General features: G+C 42.8%; 2 protein-coding genes across 2 annotated transcripts in view; one reads left to right on the top strand and one right to left on the bottom strand.

Moving 5' to 3' along the window:
- The window catches only part of RHPN1 (rhophilin Rho GTPase binding protein 1), a 133,934-nt gene extending 122,978 nt beyond the window's left edge, over positions 1–10,956 (bottom strand). The window contains exons 1-2 of the mRNA XM_030190233.1: positions 10,838–10,956; positions 2,223–2,338 (exon numbers count right to left, since the gene is read on the bottom strand). Coding sequence (XP_030046093.1) covers positions 2,223–2,338; positions 10,838–10,873 — 152 coding nt within the window. The 5' untranslated portion in view covers positions 10,874–10,956. The remainder of the gene's footprint in view (positions 1–2,222; positions 2,339–10,837) is intronic.
- Positions 10,957–20,604: 9,648 nt separating this feature from the next.
- The window catches only part of LOC115460225 (cilia- and flagella-associated protein 251-like), a 62,643-nt gene continuing 61,215 nt past the window's right edge, over positions 20,605–22,032 (top strand). Inside the window, exon 1 of the mRNA XM_030190042.1 lies at positions 20,605–20,759. The gene's annotated coding sequence lies outside the window, so the exon portion shown is untranslated. The remainder of the gene's footprint in view (positions 20,760–22,032) is intronic.

Genomic DNA, 22,032 nt, shown 5'->3' with positions numbered 1-22,032 from the left:
CTGATCTAACTAACTATCGCCCCATTGCATCAATACCGTTATTTATAAAGCTAATGGAGAGCATGGTGAACAAAAAGCTCACTGAGTACCTGGACAGGTTCTCCATATTCAATTAATCACAGTCGGGATTTCGTACCCTTCACAGCACTGAAACTGTGCTCGTTACACTTCTATCAAGCTTCAAGCAAGAAATAGCATTAGGGAGAAGCATTCTTTTACTGCAATTTGACTTGTCAAGTGCTTTTGACATGGTGGACCACGCCATCCTGTTAAGACTTCTCGACTACTTTTGTGTCGGTGGGCATGTCCTAGCCTGGCTGGCCAGTTTCTTAACCACCAGGACCTACCAAGTGAAGTCCAACTCACTGTTATCCTCTCCGTGGCATCAGGTTTGTGGTGTGCCCCAAGGCTCCCTGCTTTCCCCTACTCTCTTCAACGTAATGCTGATTCCCCTGGCCATAGCCCTTTCAAAGCTTGGTCTTCACCCATTTATCTATGCAGACGATATCACTATTTACATCTCTTTTTGGACAAGCTTCGCCGAAATCACTAATGAAATCAGCCTTGGAATAAACACCATGCTCACCTGGGCCAACTCCTTCAAATTAAAGCTTAACACCGAAAAAACTCATTGCCTTATTCCTACCTCTCCCTTTAACAAAGTCAGACCCGCTACCTTAAACGTACCAGGCTTTACTTTGCCCATCTCTGAGAGTCTACATATACTAGGTGTTATTGTGGACCGGAACTTAACGCTGCTGGATCATAACGTCTCAACCACCAAGAAAGCATTCTTCTCTCTCTGGAAGCTAAAACGATTGAAGCCTTATTTCCCAAGAGGAGTATTTTGCAATTTAGTCAGATCGTTAGTCTTAAGCCGGCTTGATTACTGCAATGGCATATACGCAGGGTGCACAGGCATGCTCCTTAAAAAGCTACAAACTGCCCAAAACACAGCAGCTCGACTTATCTATGGAGCGTCAAAGTTCACCTGTTCCGGGCCACTTCGTGAGAAGCTACACTGGCTTCCTGTACAGGAGCGTATAACTTTTAAAATTTGTACCCTAGTCCATAAAATTCTCTATGGAGCAGCCCCAGTGTATATGGATGCCCTTGTCAACCTACCACCAAGAAATTCCCTCAGAACTGCCCGTTCCTACTTAAACCTCCATTACCCTGCGTGTTCTGGACTCAAGTATAAAACCACATATGCTTCCACCTTTTCCTATGTCAGTACTCATTTGTGGAATGCACTACCTAAATCGGTAAAAACGGTTCAAGATCATCTGACTTTCAGGAAGTCACTCAAGACCTACTTATTTGGGCAAGCGTACCCTAAAGATCCTGTCCTGCCTCAATGACCCCAGGACTCTGACCCCTCTAGTGCTCTTATGGACTTACCCACTTTTTACCTTTACCTCTCCATCCCGCTTATCCCTTTCCATTTATTGTACTCGCCTATTTGTTATTTAAATGTTGTAAGCCACATTGAGCCTGCCAGTGGTGGGAAATTGTGGGGTATAAGTGCTGTAAATAAAATAAATAAATATTCTTATATTCTTATGTTCTCATGCTTTGTTTTGTTTTTAATACAACTATCTATTTATCCGAAGGAAGAGAAATATAAATGGCTTAAAAGAATAAAGAACAATCAGCAAAAACAAAAACAAAACCCCTTCCTAATCAAAAAAAGAAATCCAAAGATATATCCAGGCCTGAGAACAATGCATGCATAGTATTCGAATTCTGTGTACAGTGCTGCCCTTAAAGTTTGCTGGCAACGCATGACAAGCTTGGAATATTCACTAATTTGCCATTAACTTTAGTAGCAAAGTTTCATGAGTAGCCATAAATATTCTGGGAATTGTCAGGTTCCTATAGGCTTTACAGACAAAATTCTATAACCTTATTTAAAACTATACAGTTTGAAATTTAAGCTAATTTGTCTGAATCTTCATTACTGGGATACATTGTTTGAAAATATGAGAAAAAAAGGATGGGAGGGAGGAGAAAAATTAGAGCCTAGGTGGTCTAATAGCACAAAGAGGCCCCCACCTTCAAAAGAAAAAGGGTACGCAGTCCCCAAGAAGGTAAGTTTACAATGGCTTCTTGCAGCAGGAAGCATGACACAAGGATCAGGGAATGGGTTGGAATACCATAGGGTGCTTTCCCATAAGAGACATGCTTTCATTCTCAGTTGAAAGGAGAATGACAACACTTACCGGAAGAGGTTCTCCGCTCCTGTTCGCATTCTCATCTCCTTGTTAATCTGCTGATTGATTCGTGCTCGACGATGCTGGAGTTTGCTGCGCCGAGTCTGAGCAAAAGGATCACAGCCCTGCGAATAATCAATAACAGAAAAGAGTGACACAGAAAAATAGTGACATCTATTAAGGTTAGTTTATTCAAGAAAAATCATCAGGCAGGTTTACAATGTAATCAAAAATAAAACAATGTGGTGATTATACATTCTCATAAAAAAATTAGAAGGAAACTCATAAATATCCACTTATATTTAATTATCATTTGCAACAGTACAGTTTAGTAGAAGCAGAATCATAAATATTTAGCATATCCCATATATTGAAAAAGAGAAACCTCAGATCTCCCCAGGTAAAGAAATACCTTTCTGAGACAAACTCACCACAAAGGGGAGTAAAATCTTGGCATCGGGTTCTAGGTGCTGCTAGAAAAAAGGAAGTCATAAAAAACTCCAAAACTGGAGAAAAGATGACACCCCCCCCCTAAAACCCACTACCCACAACTGTACACCACTACCATAGCCCTTACAGGTGAAGGGGGGCACCTAGATGTGGGTACAGTGGGTTTCTGGTAGGTTTTGGAGGACTAGCTGTTTCCTCCACAAACGTAACAGGTAGGGAGGGGGATGGGCCTAGGTCCGCCTGCCTGAAGTGCACTGCACCCACTAAAACTGCTCTAGGGACCTGCATACTGCTGTGATGGAGCTGAGTATGACATCTGAGGCTGGCATAGAGGCTGGCACGACATTTGAAATATGTTTTTTGAAGGTGGGAGGGGGTTAGTGACCACTGGGGGAGTAAGGGGAGGTCATCTCCGATTTTCTCCGGTGGTCATCTGGTCATTTCGGCCACCTTTTTGTGCCTTGGTCGTAAGAAAAACAGGGCCAGGTAAAGTCGTCCAAGTGCTCGTAAGGGACACCCTTTTTTTTCCATTATGGGTCGAGGACGTCCATGTGTTAGGCACGCTCAAGCAGGGGCATATCTGAGGTTCAGCGGTAGGGGGGGCAGGGGCTAGAGTGAGGGGGCACATTATAGCCCCCCCCCCCCCGCCGAGTCTGACGTCGCAGCACGTTGTACGTGCAGGACGTCAACGTGCTGCGACGTCAGACTCCGTCCGAAACTGGAAGGGAAGGGATGCAGCTTTTAACAGCACAGCACGAGGAAGAAAACTTAAACAAGACCTCGGCTGGGCTGGCGGGGGTTGGGGTCCCCCGCCAGCTGAAGTAAAAGGCACCGGCAGGCAGGAGGAAGCGGACCTCAGCGGGGGTAGGTGATGGTGGCAGGGGGGTCCAAAGCGAAATCTGCGGGGGCCCTGCGCTATGCCTCCAATATGCCCCCTTGAACTCTGGCCGTCCCTGCGATGGAAATTAGTTGGGGATGTCCAAAATCGGCTTTTGATTATACCAATTTGGACGACCCTGTGAGAAGGACGCCAATCTTCCGATTTGTGTCAAAAAATGGGCGTCCTTCTCTTTCAAAAATGAGCCTGTTAGTGTATCTGAATGTAACTCTCTATGAGCTACACCTGAACAGGCAGGAGATAAATACACCACTGAATTTCATGTGGCCCCTGAAATAGCTGGAAGTATACCCAGTGCTGCAAATCTTGCTTAACCACCCCTACCCTAGCTGAAATTATATTCATGCACTTTACTGACTTCACATACAAATTTCTTAAATCAGTCCCCTTATATTAAAATGTTTTATTGCACATTCTGTTGAAATTGCATGTAGCATACTATGATTTCGATTAAAATTTGTAATCGTGATTAATTGCATGATTAAAGGTATGTTATTTTTTATTTTTCACGCTACAGCTCCTTGTGACTCTGGGCAAGTCAAAAAGGGCAAGATTACCCCAATCCCTAAAAGCACCTCTAACAAGATCAATTAACTCACAAACTATAGACCAGTGGCTTCAATACAATGGAAGGTCTAGTAGAACAACAACTAATGGAACATGTGACGCATTTCTCAATCTTACACAGCTCTCGATCAGGTTTCAGTCCACTATACAGAGGCAAAACAATCATAACCACCCTGATAACAATATTCTGAAGACTAACATGCCAAGGCCAGAAGGTCCTGCTACTACAATTTGATATGTCAAGAGCCTTCGATCTAGTCAACCACAACACACTAATGACCCTGCTCGACAATATGGGAATCACAGGCACAGTGGCAGCCTGGTTCAATGTTATTTTTACTAGATCTTATATTGTAAAGATATCTAATCAGTTTTTAACTCCTTGGATCCAAAAAAGTGGGGTACCACAGGGTTCCCCAATATCATTCATACTGTTCAATATCATGATGGCTCCACTCGGAATAACATTGGAAAAAACACGATTCAACCCACTCATAGATGCTGACGATGTCACCATTTATTACCTTTCAACAATAATATCACAGAAATGCTGGACAGGGTTAAAATAGGGCTGGACCTTATGGAAAACTGGGCCACAATTTTCAAACTTAAACTAAACAGAGACAAAACAAAATTCCTGGTCCTAACCAGCCCGCATGACCCCACCTATTACCAAAAATTCAAAATCAAACAACAACCGTGCCAAATCGAATCACAACTAAAAATAAAAATTCTAAAATACTGGAGTGGAGGAGTGGCCTAGTAGTTAGAGCACCAGTCTTGAAATCCAGAGGTGGCTGGTTCAAATCCCACTACTGCTCCTTGTGATCTTGGGCAAGTCACTTAACCCTCCATTGCCTCAGGTACAAACTTGGATTGTGAGCCCTCCTGGGAGAGAGAAATATCCAGTGTACATGAATGTAACTCAGCTTGAGCTACTACTGAAAAAGGTGTGAGCAAAATCTAAATAAATAATCATCATTCTTGACAAACACTTATCTCTTGAAAATCCAATTTCAACAGTCACATCAAAACTGCAAAGAATTAGACACTACTTTCCTAAACACTCATTTTGCCTCTTAGTACAATCATCAATATTGCCACAACTAGATTACTGCAATGCAGAAATTACTAGAATATGCAAATAAAACATAATGAAATCGCTGCAAACCATTCAAAAAACAGCAGCAAAGCTGATCTTCAAAAAGTTGAAATATGAAAGAGCTACCCCACTGCTCACAATGCTACACTGACTCCCGATCAAGGCCAGACTATTTTTCAAAGCCAGCACCCTCATCTTTAAAATACTGTTTGGCATGGACCCTAACTATATGTTAGACCTGTTTGAGTTAGCACCAAGAAACACAAATCCAGATGCCAGAAATTACTTACTACTTCACCTACCCATGAGCAGAAACACAGTCTACAAAACCACTTCTGCGGCTGGATTGAGTTACCTGGAATCCAAATGGTGGAACTCAATTCCCAAGATCACACAAAGCATTATAAACTACCTCCAATTCAGAATTAGCTGAAAACCTACCTCTTCAAAAAATGTTATGGTATTACCGATGATCTAGACAAATTTGTAACTGTAATGAAACACTGTAATTTTCACCTGATTGTTAAATGTAAGCCACATTGAACCAAAACTTGTTTTTGGATAATTGTGGGATAAGAATTAATAAATAAAATAAATAAATAAAATGTATTGTATTGTTTTGGGATCTTGCCAGGTACTTGTGACCTGGATTGGCCGCTGTTGGAAACAGAATGCTGGGCTTGATGGACCTTTGGTCTATCTCAGTATGGCAACACTTAACAAGACAATATTAAGCATTCTATTGAGAATTGTACTCTCTTTTTCTTGTAAAACTGCTCCTCATTTATTTAAAACAGAACAGCTGTCCAGGTGCCAAATGACGATATACCAACCTTGTTGACAAAAGTTTCATTAAATGAAGTCTAATTAATAAAAAACAGACATCCACTAAGCTAGTATTAAAATCTCTATCATAACAGACAACATTTGAAAATACACCTCCTACAACTATAATAATTTGAACACATGCTGCTTGTCAGCAAAAGACGGCACTTTATGATCTAATGCAGTACTTAAACAACCACACAGACACAACATGAGTAAGCAGCCTAGTAGACTGTACAGATATTTGGACCCTATGCTACCTCCAAACAAGGAACAGAAAGTTTTCTATTATGACTATTGGTCAATTCCAGGTGGTTATAAATGAGGAAAATGGAAATGGCTGGGTGACTGGGTTCACATCAGGCTCTGCAAATTAGATTATATAATACACTTTTTGCTTATTTACAATCCAACCTTTTAATGACTTCTGCTCAGTCTGTGTTGAGACACCAGTCCTCAATTTTACTTTGAACTTCTTTCATTTATTTTGGCTAGCGAAAGGAAACTTTGTCTTCCCTTCATATTACAAATAACTCTCCTCATGCCGTATGATCTGAGCTGGATCTATATTTACATCTAACCCTCCTCCTGGAAAACAAAGAAAAAGCCTACAGCAACCTGCGTCAATTAGACCGTCCAAGGATATCAGAACCAGAAACTACAAAGTGCACACCTACAATTTGTGAGTTAAAGTTTTATTTTAACTACATAACTATTTATAAAATTCGGAATCTGTTAGACTCCTTAAAACTAAAGTCAACCATCAACCTCTTCTGCATTAAGTCTCCAAAGAAATTCACATAGAAGTGCTAAGTACGGCCATTTGTTTCTCTATTGCTGGAAGCCTTTGATCTCCCGGACCTGGTCTGAAGTTACAACTTTAAAAAGGTCTGTTCTCTTAGATTATTTAAAGCCTTAACCCTGCATTGCCAACCAGTAAGGCTGCTGATCCACAGGGTGGACTGCAGTGCCACCCAGTGAAATGTTGCCTAACTAGCTTCTGACACAAAGAATGTGCCTTGGTCCAGCAGACCAAGAGACCTCAGGGATCCCAGTGGTGTGTGGGAAAGGAAACTATAATCCCCACCAACCAAAGAGAAGGTCAAACACCTACATAATAGTACTTAAAAGATCACCTCATTGCCACACCAAAGCTACCCCCAGCACCCCCAGATCACCCTTGGGAACTATACGACTAGTGAATGCAGATCAGCTACAAAGAAATCCTCAGTGATCCATGATATCATATATGAACAGCATCTTGACATCCTAGGAATAAGTGAAACCTGGCTAGATGAAAGTGGGAGTTTAGCAATGGCTGAGCTATGCCCAACAGGTTTAAACATCCAACATCAACCAAGACCAGGAAGACAGGGTGGAGGGGTAGCAGTCTTTCTTAGGGATACAATCAAATTGCGCAGAATCTCACAGCTAAATGAATCAGAATCTCTTTTTATCCAGCTTGAAGAGGAGAAGCCAATCTGGCTGCTCATGGTATACCGAGCACCTCTTAACAACACATTATCTGCGCAAGAACTCCTTGACCTGATTACTCAGGTGACCCTGAATTACCCTAGGCTGGTGATCATGGGAGATTTCAATCTACACATCAAAACTCCAGATACCACCACAGCTGCCTTTCAAACGTTACCTGAACCCAAGCAAAACCGAACTTCTCTGGGTCCCAAACACAAGCGGACATGTACCTGGCATCAAAATCTCTTTTGGGAAGTACGAGCTCCTCCTCAAATCACAAGTCAGGAACCTTGGAATACAGTTAGAGTAAGTACTCTGATTCCCGAAATCCACGCAACCTTCAAAAGATGCTTCTACTATTTGTAACAACTACGCTGCCTCTCTCCTTACATTGAGAAGGCAAACCAAAATGATAAAGGGGATGGAACTCCTCTCATAAGAGGAAAGGTTAAAGAGCTTGGAAAAGAGCTTGGAAAAGAGACGGATGAGGGGAGAGATGACTGATATCTACAAAATCCTGAGTGGAGTAGGACGGGTAGAATCAATCACTCTTTCAAAATGTACAAAGACCGGGGACACTCAATAAAACTATATAGAAATATTTTTAAACATATAGGAGGAAACTTTTTTACTCAAAGAATAGTTAAGATCTGGAACTTGCTGCTGGAGGATATGGTAACAGCGGTTAGCGTATCTGGGTTAAAAAAAGTTTGGACAAGTTCCTGGAGGAAAGATCCATAATCTGTTTTCTGAGATGAACATGGGAGAAGCCACTGCTTGTCCTGGGATTTGTAGCATGGAATGTTGTTACTAACTGGGTTTCTGCCAGGTACTTGTGACTTGGATTGGAAGCAGGATACTGGGCTAGATGGTCTGACTCAATATGGCTATTCTTATGTTCTTATGTTTATTATCAGGTTGTATAAAGACAAGTTTTGTAGTGCTATTGGGTAATAAGCATGCAATCCAATTTGGGTCTAGGGGAGTGTGTGTTTACTATGAACCATTTTTGATAAGTGTTCACACAAAAACATTAATAAGCATTTATTCATTGCTTCTCTCTGGGCTACTTAGCATTTGTATATAATTATCTCCGTTTTGTTTTTACTTGCTTGTAAATAAACCTGCTTTCAGTTTACTTTTGGGACTTGTGTCATTTGATTGTCAATGTTTCCAGGAGTTTAGGACTTAGATTTTATGAATCAGGGGATGTAACACTATAATACTATCACTCCAGAGTGCAAAAAAATATTCTGTGCCATCCCTGCATGCATTGTCCTATAGGAAGCAGTGTGTATCTGATTTGCTTTTACAATTTGAGTTATTCTTTCCTATATGCATCACTTTACACTTATCAGCATTAAGTGTAATGTGTCATATCTCTCATAAGCCCCTCCTGGAATTTCTCTTGATTCACTTGTGATTTAACAATTTTGAATAATTTTGTTACATCTACTGCAAATTTGATTAGCTCATGTGTTCCTATTTCTAGATCATTTATAAATGTATTCAAAAAGGACAGGTTTCAGAACAGACCCCTGGAGCACTCCACTATTCACTTTTTCCCATTGAGAACATTGACCATTTAGCCCTATTCTCAGTTTTCTATCTTTTAACGAGTTCCTAATCCACAATAGGGTATTGCCTCCTATCTCACAAAGGGCTTTGTCAAATGTTTTCTGAAAATCTTGATTAAATGCTTCACCTTTACGTACGTTTATTTATACCTTCAAAAGTGTAGCTATCACGATACTCTATCTTCCCTGTTTTGGTGATATCTTTGAAAGATACTCATTGTGCACCTCAACTAGCTTGCTACACACTGTAACAGATCAGTTCTTTATATATTGATTAACTGTACAACTTGCCTTTAGATTAGCCACCCATTTATTTATCCCAACTGACTCTGTACCACACATCTTGACCCCATCTATATATCTGCAGTGGGCCCCTCAGCTATATGGTACGCTGTATTATAGAAAAGCATTAGTATCATAGCAATGTTATTTGAAAGTTCTAATTGTGTGCTTATTAGATATTCTATCACCATTATGCTTGAATTATATTATGTCTCTGTTATTTGAATTCAGTGCTGTTAAATGTGTATACTTTTGATCCTGTTTCATGGTAGTCTTATTATTATGTTTCAATTTGCTGATTTCAAGCTTTCCCTCTTTCATTTTATTTATGTTTATATTTGTACATGTTACTATTGTTATGCTATGAACAAAATTGTAAGTTTGATGTTAAACTGTACCTACTATACACCATCTTGGGTGAATCTCTTTATAAAGGCGATTAATAAATCCCAATAAATACATATTAGCACAGAAGGCACATTTAATTAAAAATTTCTTTGCTAATACTGTGTATTATATAGTATATTGAGTACAGAAATAATACACAAACATTTTGGACATTAAACCCCATTTATTTATGCACATTCAAGCTCAATGTTGGAGTGCATTGGCTACTGTAAGCAAAGCACAGCACAATTTGAGAAAATGTATTATAACAAAACAGGTACAACATTGACTTTTTATTGGAAATATTCTCTGCTATTTGTAAGGTTTGGGCACATAATTCTATATGGGGATGTTTTACAAAGGTGCGGTACTGTTTTTAGCACGCGCTAAATGCTAGAGACACCCACATAAATATATGGGCATCTCTAGCATTTAGCGTATGCTTATTTTTAGCGTACTCTAAAAACATTAGCGCACCTTTGTAAAAGGCACTATGTGCCTAAAACATCCTTCATGGTTACAGTTTAGGACAAAAAATAAATATAAAAAATGCTGTACAAGATACAAATTATTGATCACACAATGATTTTAAATTATCCCAAATTATAACATGTAATAGGAATACATAGCCAAATATGTCAAATGCAGCATTAGTACATATCCAAACAAGGGAAGCAGGAGCGCACACACAGCACCTGCTTGCAAAACATTAGTCACAATGCAAAATCTTGTTGCAAGCTCTTATCTGGGCAAAGGACGGGGTAAGCAGTCAGGGGCTTTCCTCGGCCACCCTGCTCCCATCTTATGCACTATCACCTATCCAGTAACTCCCCCTCCCCCCGGCTGAAGCACGGGGAAGACGGGAAACAGGACCATGTTAGGCAGCGAAAGCAAGACCTGTTGCCGCTGTCTAAGACAGCCGGGAAATGCATAAGTTATTGCAATAATATCACTTTGCTTGATTTTGGCTTTGCTCATCTTTATTTCATGTGCAAAGAAGAAGCTAAGGAGGATGAGCTGGGGGGGGAGGGGAGGACGACCCCCCCTTCCCCTAACTTACCTTCCTCACGCTGCTGTTTTCCAGGGCTTCGCTCATCCTGAGCCCGGGACCGCGCGCTCCGCTCTGGCAGCAACAGTCCCACTACAGTCCCATCTACGACGCCCGCGCTACCTCCCGGCTCCAGCGAGGGAGAGGGACGAACCAATCAATCGCATGCAAGGGAAGCCCGCGAGGGGCGGGGACGAGCTGGTGACCGACGTCCGAGCTGTGCCTTAGGAAGAAAGGAAGAATCTGGGACCCCGACAACAAAAACCCGAACTCCTAGACGGCGGCTCTGTTGCCCTGGCGACGCCGAGCCGTGGACCTCCGGCTGACGTCACCGGAGGGGCGTAGCTTGATAACAGCGTCTGACAGATGTAAGGTGAAACGGGAAAGTTGGCGCGCCCTCTGCTGGAAGTGAAGACTCTTAAAGCGGATGCAACATCTGGAATAACCGCTGCAGCCGCGTCTTTGGCTATTATTGTGCAGTCCGCTTTCCAGATGATAAGAATAAGGGAGATGTTGGCCTTCTGCAATTACTCGCGTTTCAAGCTCCAGTTTCTTCAATCTGCAATCCACAAAAGCACAGGTGCACGTTCATCCTGCACAATAGTATGAGACAGAGAGTGGTGGTACCTCTTGTTTGAGTCTTGTCTTGTCTTTGCTTTAAGCTCCTGTGTGTGATATAAGTTCAAATTCCTACTGACTGTCATATATTAAAGGTGAATTATCTTACTACATCAATTACTTAAAGCAAATAACATTTACTTCTGCATGCTTGCTTGCTTCATTGATTTAGCTTTACTGGTATTTTTTGTTTTAATTCTTTTTAATATTTTAACTTGAAGTTATACCAACTCAATACAAAGACGAATAAGTACATAACTATTGCCATACTGGGTCAGACCAAAGGTCCATCAAGCCCATCATCCTGTTTCCAACAGCAGCCAATCCAGGTCACAAATACCTGACAAGATCCCAAAAAAGTACAAAAATATTTTATACTGCTTATCCCAGAAATAGTGGATTTTCCCCAAGTCTAATTTAATAATGGTCTTTGGACTTTTCCTTTAGGAAGCCGTCCAAACCTTTTTTAAACTCTGCGAAGCTAACTGCCTTTACCACAGTGAACAGGGGTGCCACAGTGCATCACTTTTTGTAATGCACTAAACTTCAGCTTTTCTGGACGGGTGTACTCTTGTGCATAGAGGGAATTGTGGGTGTAACATCTGAATGGACGTAAGGGTCCCTATTGTTGGGCCTGGACTCTAGCTTAGACTCACAGGGTTTGGATGAGTATCATCAGCGATTTATTTTGCTTGCACTACTACTGGCGAGCAAAACTGTATTCCACTTTTGGGTGGGTAAGGAACCTCCTGTACTGGCCGAGTGGAAAGCCAGTATGAAACAAATGGCAACTTGGGAGCTGCTGAGTAAGCCTCTCACTGGGGGAAATCCAATTGGAAGGGGACGGTACAGGGATATTTGGAAATCTGCACAGGTCTTCCTGGACAGACAGGAGAGTATTAATTCTTCTCGGAAGGGCATGGAGTAATAGCAGGGAGTTGGGGGAGGGTGGGGGGTGCTTAGGGGAGAAAAAGAAAAATGAGAGTGGTACACATGGAGATACCGTTGTAATAGTTGTAAATGAGCATGCTATTATGGGTACTGTTACCTATGATGTGTATGTCAATTGTACAGTTCATTAGTTTTCAGAATGTTTTGTTATAATTATGTTTTGAACCATTCTTTAATAAAGACATTTAAAACAAAAACAAAACCTGTTTTGCTACCATCTATGGAGAGGGGCTTTCCCCTCAGTACTTTGCATGACTGTAAATAGTCCCAGAAGTATTTGTTGGCATTTTGCATCACACCATTCAAGTAAACTGCTTAACTTTTATCAAACAAAATGGTTTACAGTAAATATTCTCACAATAAAAACATGAGGAACTCCATTTATATAATAGAAAAGCCTGAAAGTACTCACCCAAGAGTCAGTCATACCAATATACATACTTCACTACTCATTAAGGGCCCAGTTTACAAAGGCACGCTAGCATTTTTAGCCCTTGCTAAACATTAGCGCATGCTAACCGTGTAGATGCCCGTAATATTCCTATGGACATCTACACGGTTGGCGTGCACTAAAAACTCTAGTGAGCCTTTGCAAACAGGGCCCTATGATTGTGTTGTGTAGAACCACTAATATACTTTACTGTCATCCTCTAAATCAATATCAAAAGCTTATGTAAAAAAGAGGTGTTCAATAAGATCTTAACCCACCTGTTTACTAAAGCTTAGCTCAAGTTATCTGCATCAGGGCCCATTTTATTCCTATGGGCCCTGCTGCAGATAACTCAAGCTAAGCTTTAGTAAACAACACCCTAAATGTATTAAAATTTGCCTCTGCACAAATATAAAAAGGGAGACCGTTCCACAAAGAAGAGGCCACATACAAAAAAAAAGGCTTTTGCTCTTGTTGAGGTCCATCGACCTCTTTTGAATATGGTATAATCATCCTATGATCCTGTAAATATCTTAGGCCTCTGGCCAGAGTGTGGAGAATGTGTGCAATTAATGTGCCATCTGTCCTTCCAGCTCTGCTGGTTCCAGCCCTGACTCAAACAACAGTCCAAAAAATTATATTTAAAATTCTGCCTCTGTACTCACCAAGAAAGCCAGGGTTACAGTAAGTATTTCTTTTTCTTGAGATTTTGATATGACAAACAATAAAAAAAAAATGTAAAGATTACTATGCCTTGGGGGATGAGTCAGTGTTTACTGGATGCATAATTTGGGGGAGGGGCAAATTTAGAGGTCCCCCTTAAAATTCTAACAAGAGCATTTTGAGCAAGTTGTAAAGCCCTACGAGTAGATAGTGGAAGACAAACCAGAATAGCATTGACATAACCAACACAAGGAAAAATACGAGTTTGCAAAACAAAATGAAAATCAGCTAAAGACAAGAAAGGGTGAATCTGCAAGTCTTTCGGTTGGCCACATACAATCACACGTTGTCAGATGCCCTTTTATAAATAGGACTCTTTATCTCGGATTTCTTTTTTCACTCCTCTTATCTGCACAGGGCAGACTGGCATCAAAATGGTCTCCATTAAACCATTCCTCCCACAAGCCTATAAGAACACCATTTTTTATATCTTGTTTATAGAAAAGTCCAAAATCAGCATTTTCTACTGCTGAGCAAAAGCCTTCTCCTTAAAATTAAGTCTAAGGATTGTATTTAACAGTGCAGGCTTTCAACAGAATCCACAACATGCTTTATGTCTGATTTATTCTTGCTTAATGTGTATTTTTAATTCCTCTTTTATATATCTCATACTTTGGGGCTCATTTTCAAACATGAAAAATGTCCAAGTGTCATGAAGCACCATTTGGAGGGATTTCTTCTCAAAATGTCCAAATCAGTATTTTGAAACCTGTTTTGCAGACATCTGCCTATTCATTTGGTCTGTAGTGCGTCCAAATCACAAAGGGATGTGTTGGGACGTTTTGAAGGCATGATTAGGGCGTGCCTAACACTTGGACCATTTTGCAGCCATAATGGAACAAACCCAAAATGTCTAGGGTGATAATTTCACTGTTTTGGTCTAGACCTGTTTTTTTCTAACTAATAAGACACAAAACATAGTAACAGAGTAACATAGTAAGTGACGGCAAATAAAGACCTGTACAGTCCATCCAGTCTGCCCAACAAGATAAACTCATTTTACATGATATGCGATACTTTATATGTATACCCGAGTTTGATTTGTCCTTGCCATTTTCAGGGCACAGACCTTAGAAGTCTGCCCAGCACACTTCTTGTACTAAAAGTTCTGAAGCTAACGTCAAAGCCCCTTAAAATTTACACTCAAGCCCATCCCTATCCAGTCACGATCAGGGTGTAGACCGTAGAAGTCTGCCTAGCACTGGTGTTGCTTCTCAATTACCAGCATCATCACCCAATCTCTGTTAAGATTCCGTGGATCCATTCCTTCTAAACAGGATTCCTTTGTGTTTTTCCCACGCATGTTTGAATTCCATTACCGTTTTCATCTCCACCACCTCCTGCAGGAGGGCATTCCACGTATCCGCCACCTTCTCCATGAAAAAATACTTCCTGACATTACTCCTGAGTCTGCCCCCCTTCAACCTTAATTCATGTCCTCTAGTTCTACCACCTTCCTGTCTCCGGAAAAGGTTTGTTTGCAGATTAATACCTTTCAAATATTTGAATGTCTGTATCATGTCACCCCTGTTTCTCCTTTCCTGCAAAGTATACATGTTCAGGTCGGCAAGTCCCTCCTCATACGGTTTGTAATGTAAATCCCATACCATTTTCGTAGCTTTTCTTTGCACTGCTTCCAGTCTTTTTACATCTTTAGCCAGATACGGCCTCCAAAACTGAACACAATACTCCAAGTGGGGCCTCACCAACAACTTGTTGAGGGGCATCAACACCTCCTTTCTTCTGCTGGTTATACCCCTCTCTATGCAGCCTGCCATCCTTCTGGCCAGGGCCGTTGCCTTGTCACATTGTTTCTTCACCTTCAAGGTGCTGTAAATTACCAGATGACCACTGAAGGGATTCAGGGATGACCCGTCCTTACTCTCCCAGTGGTCAATGACCCCCTCCCACCCCCCCCCAAAAAATATGAATAGAAATAGTACTCACCAGCCTCTATGAAAGCCTCAGATGTTATAGCCAGATCCATTAGAGAAGCATGCAGGTCCCTGAAGTAGTGTAGTGCTAGGTGGACCCAGGCCCCTCTACCTGTCACACTTGTGATGGAAATTGTGAGTCCTCCAAAACTCAGCAGAAGCTCACTGTACCCACATATAAATGCTCCCTTCACCTATAAGAGCTACTGTAGTGGTGTACAGTTGGGGGTAGTGAGTTTTGGGTGGTTTTTGGAGGGCTCAGCAGACAAGATAAGGGAGCAATGGTGAGATGTGCACCTGGGAGCATTTATATGAAGTTCACAGCAGTGCCCCATAGCATGCCCCATTGTTCTCCTAGGGTGCTGGCCCCTCCTACATCCCAATACAACTTTATTCATAATGCATGTGTGCTTATTATTGCCTAGATATATATAGATTGCTTTTGTTTATCACAATACAATTAATTGTGTATTATTTAAGTTATTGTATTTGCCATGTTTTCTGGAACAACTGCATCCATACAGGAAGAACATTTGCTTCATATCCAAGAACCTTTATCTGAACACTTATTCAAAGAATTATATTCCATGCTGACTGTTCCTTTGGAAGCCACGTTTATCCATATGACTAATAATTTTATCATTAACTATAGTTTTCAACATTTTAGCTGACATCAATGTCAGGCTCAGTGGTTCAAAGTTACCTCAGTCACCCCAGAGTCCTATATGCAAATTGCAGGTATATTTTCTACCATCCAGTCCTCAGGTATAAGGACTGAATTGAATGAGAGGTTACAGATTACCTGGGGAGGATTCTGCACACAATATTTTAAATTCTTCATACTTTGTGATTTGTTTTACAGGCTTGACTCCCCCCCACACATACACATTTTCTCCCTCCTCAGGCTGGATCCTCCCCAATTGTTTCTCTCTCTCCAATTTAATTTAATTCTCACTCCCCCCACACACAACCAACATTGGACAGGTTAACTCTTCAATTTAATCTACTCCCTCTCCAGCATGGATGCCTTCCAGCTTTCTGTGTGTCTCCCTAGCCATCCACAATTCTTTACCTCTTTGTTTTCTCTCTTCCCAGCCTGCCCATTTAGATCCCCAGTTCTCTCGGACACCGAGCTGTCCTATTCCAGTTCTATACAAGGCACACACCCACAGCTTCCCTCCCCCCTCCCAGAATTCACCTGCAGATATTTATTATCTCTCTTTGTCCAGGGTACACAGCCATTGTTTTTCCCTCTCTTCCTCCAGAATTCACCAGCAGCTTTCCGCCCCCCCCCCCCCCCCCAGGGCATTAATCTACAGCTCTTTCTGTCCCTTCCAAGGCACACACCCATAGCTTTTACTGCTCTTGTACCCTTAGGCAGTAACCTACAGCCCTTCCTCTGTTATTGGATTGCTTGGAAATTGCAAGAGAAGAGCAGCTGCATCTCAGGTCAAGTCCTTGTCTTCTGCTGTCCAGCATTCTTAGCTGCTGATTTGAAGTGAACCGCACAGCTGTTTGGTATCTCACTTTTGTGGTACAAATCAGCAACTGGGCCCACAATGGTAGAGAGGATGCCCTCATCATGGAGTGATTAGCAAAAAAGCCAGTGAGGGAGGGTGAGAGGGCAGCAGGGTACCACAGGAGGCACCATTGCTTCTGCCTCTTGGACCTTGAGCATTTTGCACAAATTCTGCATTGTGTAGCGTTTCCTCGGAGGACGGTAAGATCTGCAGTTTTGTATTTGCATTAATTAAAAACTCTGGGGTGAATACCATGAGCTCCTTGTGATTTGCTACAGTTCAGTTTTCTCATTGTCCTCTAGCATCTCTTTCAAATGCACTTTTTTTTTCAACCAGGATTTGTATTCAAAATGTTTTCAACAAAGATAATACAACTATCACTGTCACTGTCACAAATTTCAACACCTTACCATAAGCTAAGAAATCAAATATCCCTTTACCCCTCCCCCCAAGGTGCCTAGAAGAAAGGACAAAAAGGGCCAAAGGGAAAAGAAAAGAAAAAGAATGAACATGGTAAAACTGTTCAAAATATATTAATGATAATATTGCAGAATGGAGGTCAGGAATAGTACTGCTATAGCTTCAGTCTCACCTTCATCTGAGGGCAAACTATAGCAGTATCGGCCATAGGAGCCAACTTTTCAAAATGATTGGGGGTGTTGAATTTTTTTTTTTAACAGGTGGTGCATTCCCCCCTCCCTCCTCCTCCTCCCCCTCTCCCCTCCCTCCCTTTTCCCTTCCCTCCCTCTCCCCTGAGTTCCAGGCCCCCTCCCTCTCTCCCTCTGAGTTTCAGGCCCCTCCATCCCTCCCTCCCTCCCTCCCTCCCTCTGAGTTCCAGGCCCCCCCTCTCCTCTGAGTGCCAGTCCCAACCCCAGCCCAACTTCTTCTCCCATATAGTCCTCTGCCGGTCCGCCCTCGCCGTCCCGCGTGCCACCCAGGATTTTAAAACTCATCTTACCTCGGGGTCCCGGCAGCAGCAGTGAAAGGCATGCAGGCTCTGCACTTCAGCCTTCCCTTCTCTCTCAGCTCTGGTCCCGCCCTTGCGGAAACAGGAAATGAGGGCAGGACAAAGCCTTGCGCCGGAAGAAGAGGACCTCGGCTGACGGGGATTGGGGTCCCCCACCAGCAAGGTAGGCGACGGCGGTGGCGGGGGAGGGTTGGCGGTGGGAGGGGGGTCGAGAGGGTTGTCGGCGGGGGGGGGGGGAAGGGGTAAAAGTTGTTGTTGTTGGGGGGGGGGGGGGCTAAAATGTGCCCCCTTACCTCGGGCTCTGGACCCCCCTCCCGCCAAAGTCTGGCTAAGCCCCTGGGTCCAATAGTATATAAATATGTAATACTTAAGATCAATGTTTTAGACCCATTTTAAAGACTAATGAATGTTTGCTTGTTAATACCATGTTGAATCTAGCTTTGAAAGTCAGTGGCGTAGCAAGGGGGGCTGCCACCCGGGGCAGTTCGCCGTTGCACCCCCCCCCCGGGTGCAGCATGATGACATCCCCCCCCTCGACACATCAACACCCCCCCGACCCAGTGCCTACCCTCCTCAACTCCGTCCAACCAGTTCCCGCACCCTACCTTTAAAGAAATTTCAGAAGCCATGGCGAGGCACAGCGTCTCGCGCCTGCATGTAAAAGAAGTGTGGATCGTCTCATCGGGCCTTCCCTCACTCTGTCTGTCCCGCCCTTGCGGAAATAGGAAGTTGTGTCAGCGGAGGGCGGGACAGACAGAGTGAGGGAAGGCCCGATGAGACGATCCACACTTCTTTTACATGCAGGCACGAGGCGCTGCACCTCGCCACGGCTTCCGAGATTTCTTTAAAGCTAGGGTGCGGGAGCTGGTTGGACGGAGCTGAGGGTAGGCACTGGGTCTGGGGGTGTTGATGCGCCGAAGGGGGTGTCATCGTGCTGCACCCGGGGGGGAGCTGGCAGGGAGCACCCCCTTGAGCTGACACCCGGGGCGGACCGCCCCCCCCCCCTTGCTACGCCACTGTTGAAAGTAGTCTTTACACACTGGAAAGCTTTACAACAAGCTACTTATCAAGAATGGTGGAATTTATTGTTTCAAACCTATAAATATCCTATATAATAATTTGCACCATGAACATTCCATGAAGCTGCCTGGGTCCGTGCCTCCATTCTGATTGGATGTGCCTGGGACTGAAGCCTCGGATGACGTCATCTAGAGAGCCCAGGCAACAGCAGCATTCTGACAGAGAAAAAAAAAGTAACACCCTGTCAGAAAACCTCCCCTGTCTCACACATACTACTCTCTGTGACATACAACACACACAGTTCACCCCCCCCACCCACACACACACACACATGCAACATCTAAACCACCCCCCCCCCCCCCTCTGTCATTCTGACAGAGAAAAAAAAATGTAACCCTCACCTCTGGCACTGTCAGACACACACACAATAACTCTCTCACATACACAATCACTGTCTGTCTCATAGACACACACACTGACCCCTCCTTGGAGAATACAACACAGATGATGAACACTTCGGAACCCCAATACAAGCCCAACACAGGCCACTTCACCACACCCATCACCCCCACCCCCTCTCTCAGTCTGACAGAGAAAAAAAAACTGTACAACCCTCTCAAAAACCCTCCCCTGTCTCACTTACACATAAACAAACGATCTCTCTCTGTGACACATAACACACACAGTTCCCCAACCCTCCCCCATAAGGTAACTGTCACACACACACAATTACTGACTCACAAACACACATACTCATGCACCATCGCAGTTCATCAAACCCACCCCCACCACTGTCAGTGTCAGAAACAGAAACACACACACACAATCTAACTATCACATACACAGTTACTGTCTGAATCATATACACACACACTGAAAAAGCCAAGAACTATACAAACAACTACCCCTCCTCTGTCAATAGAACAATGATGTACAACACTTAGGAACTCCACTCAAACACAAACTATCAATAACAAACAAACAAACAAACAAACAAACAAACAAACATATATTAAAACAGTTCAGGTCAAAACAAACACAAATAGATAAAACCCTTGCTAGCGCCTGTTTCATTTGATTGAGAAACGGGCCTTTCTTACTAGTGAAACATATTTTGCTAAAAAAAACATCTCGATATGCTTTGTATAAAGAAAAATGGGCTCAATTGGTATCCTATTTTGAAGATGTGAGGTGAGAGGTGTATATTGTACTTTTTCTTTTTCCTTCATGAATATTATTAACATCTGTGTCACATGCATGAACTTTATACTGCTTACATACTTTAAGGTGTCTTTTTTTATTATTTTATTTTAACTCAATTTAAATATCATATTGTAGTACAATTGTTGTTATTAATGTTCTCTGTTTATTACAAAATCAATAAAAGTATTAAGACTAAAAAAAAAAAAAAACCACGGCCCTGAACAATGCAAAACTAGCACTTGGCTTTGCCCAGGCGCAGAGCGGGCGTGGTTTGCGTGGTGCGTGCGCGATGCCCGCTCCTGGGTTCAGGGTTCCGCGGGAGCTGTGGTGACGGCGGGCGCGGTCAGTCACCGCGGTGAAATCTGGGAGTCGCAGACGGGTCAGTGAACCTGAGGGCTTTAGATATCTTTTGTTGTAATTCCGTGTTTTTGGATAGGTGTGTAATATGCAGGTTTTTTTGTTTTCTTGGTAGCTGTTCATCTCCCGGGGGACGGGGTCGGTTGCTTGCTTCCATCGCGTGTACGGAGAGGGGGCGGGGCCTACGCGCCTGTAGACGGGAGAAGTGGAGGTAAGTAGGGGGAGGGGGAGGCTGCTGTTGTTTAAAAGATTTACAAAGAAAAAGAGTGAAAATGCAATCCAGTTGGACTTTTGACGTTTTCTTAAAACTCAACATTAAAAGCGAGAGGAGGCAGTTTTTAAGCTTTTCCGTTCCTTTCTGCTGGCTTGAGCAGGTGGAATTGCTGGGATTTGGCTATGCAGCTAGAGGTGCAGCTTTCCCCCCCCCCCCCCAGGAAGAGTTTGATGTTATTTCTTGGAGCTGCAAGACAGGTAAAAGTATCTTTGTTATAGCTGTAGTTAGCTGAATACATTGTTGTCTTCGTTGAGCTAGTTTTACTTTCCTTTGATAAGGATGCAAGGTGTGACAGGTGCTTCAAGAGGAAAAATTTGATAAGGATGCAAGGTATGACATGTGCTTCAAGAGGAAAAAGGGAACTTTGATTTTTTTTTTTTTTGTGCTTGTGTGTGTTGCTGGCTACGTAGTCATCTCATTGGCCTTTGTTCCTGACAATATACTATAAAAAATTGAGCATTTGCAAACACTAATATCTTGGCAAACAGAAACGATCCCTATCTTTTCCACCTGAACTTCTGCTGCTGGACACCAGAAATATGTGTCTAGCAGCAGAGGAATTTGATTATTTTTGATGTGTTTAGTAGATGACGGCAGAAAAAGACCTGCACAGTCCATCCAGTCTGCCCAACAAGATAAACTCATATGTGTATCCTTACCTTGATTTGTACCTGCCTTTTCAGGGCATAGACCATACAAGTCTGCCCAGCAATATTCCCGCCTCCCAACCACCAGTCCCGCCTCCCATCACCGGCTCTGGCACAGACCGTATAAGTCTGCCCTCCACTATCCTCACCTCCCAACCACCACCCCTCTTCCCCCACCTGCTCCACCACCCAATTTCGGCTAAGCTGCTGAGGATCCAATCCTACTGCACAGGATTCCTTTATGCTTATCCCACACATGTTTGAATTCCGTTACCGTTTTCATCTCCACCACCTCTCGCGGGAGGGCATTCCAAGCGTCCACCATCTCTGTGAAAAAATACTTCCTGACATCTTTCCTGAGTCTGCCCCCCTTAAATCTCATTTCATGTCCTCTTGTTCTACCGCCTTCCCATCTCCGGGAAAGATTTGTTTGCGGATTAATACCTTTCAAATATTTGAACGTCTGTATCATATCACCCCTGTTCCTCCTTTCCTCCAGGGTATATGTGTTCAGATCAGCAAGTCTCTCTTCATACGTCTAGGAACGCAAATCCCATACCATT

This window comes from Microcaecilia unicolor, chromosome 1, assembly GCF_901765095.1.
Source record: "Microcaecilia unicolor chromosome 1, aMicUni1.1, whole genome shotgun sequence".
In the NCBI taxonomy this organism is placed as follows: domain Eukaryota; kingdom Metazoa; phylum Chordata; class Amphibia; order Gymnophiona; family Siphonopidae; genus Microcaecilia; species Microcaecilia unicolor.
Note: the sequence above shows the minus strand (reverse complement) of the source record. Positions and strands in the feature narration are given on the sequence as shown.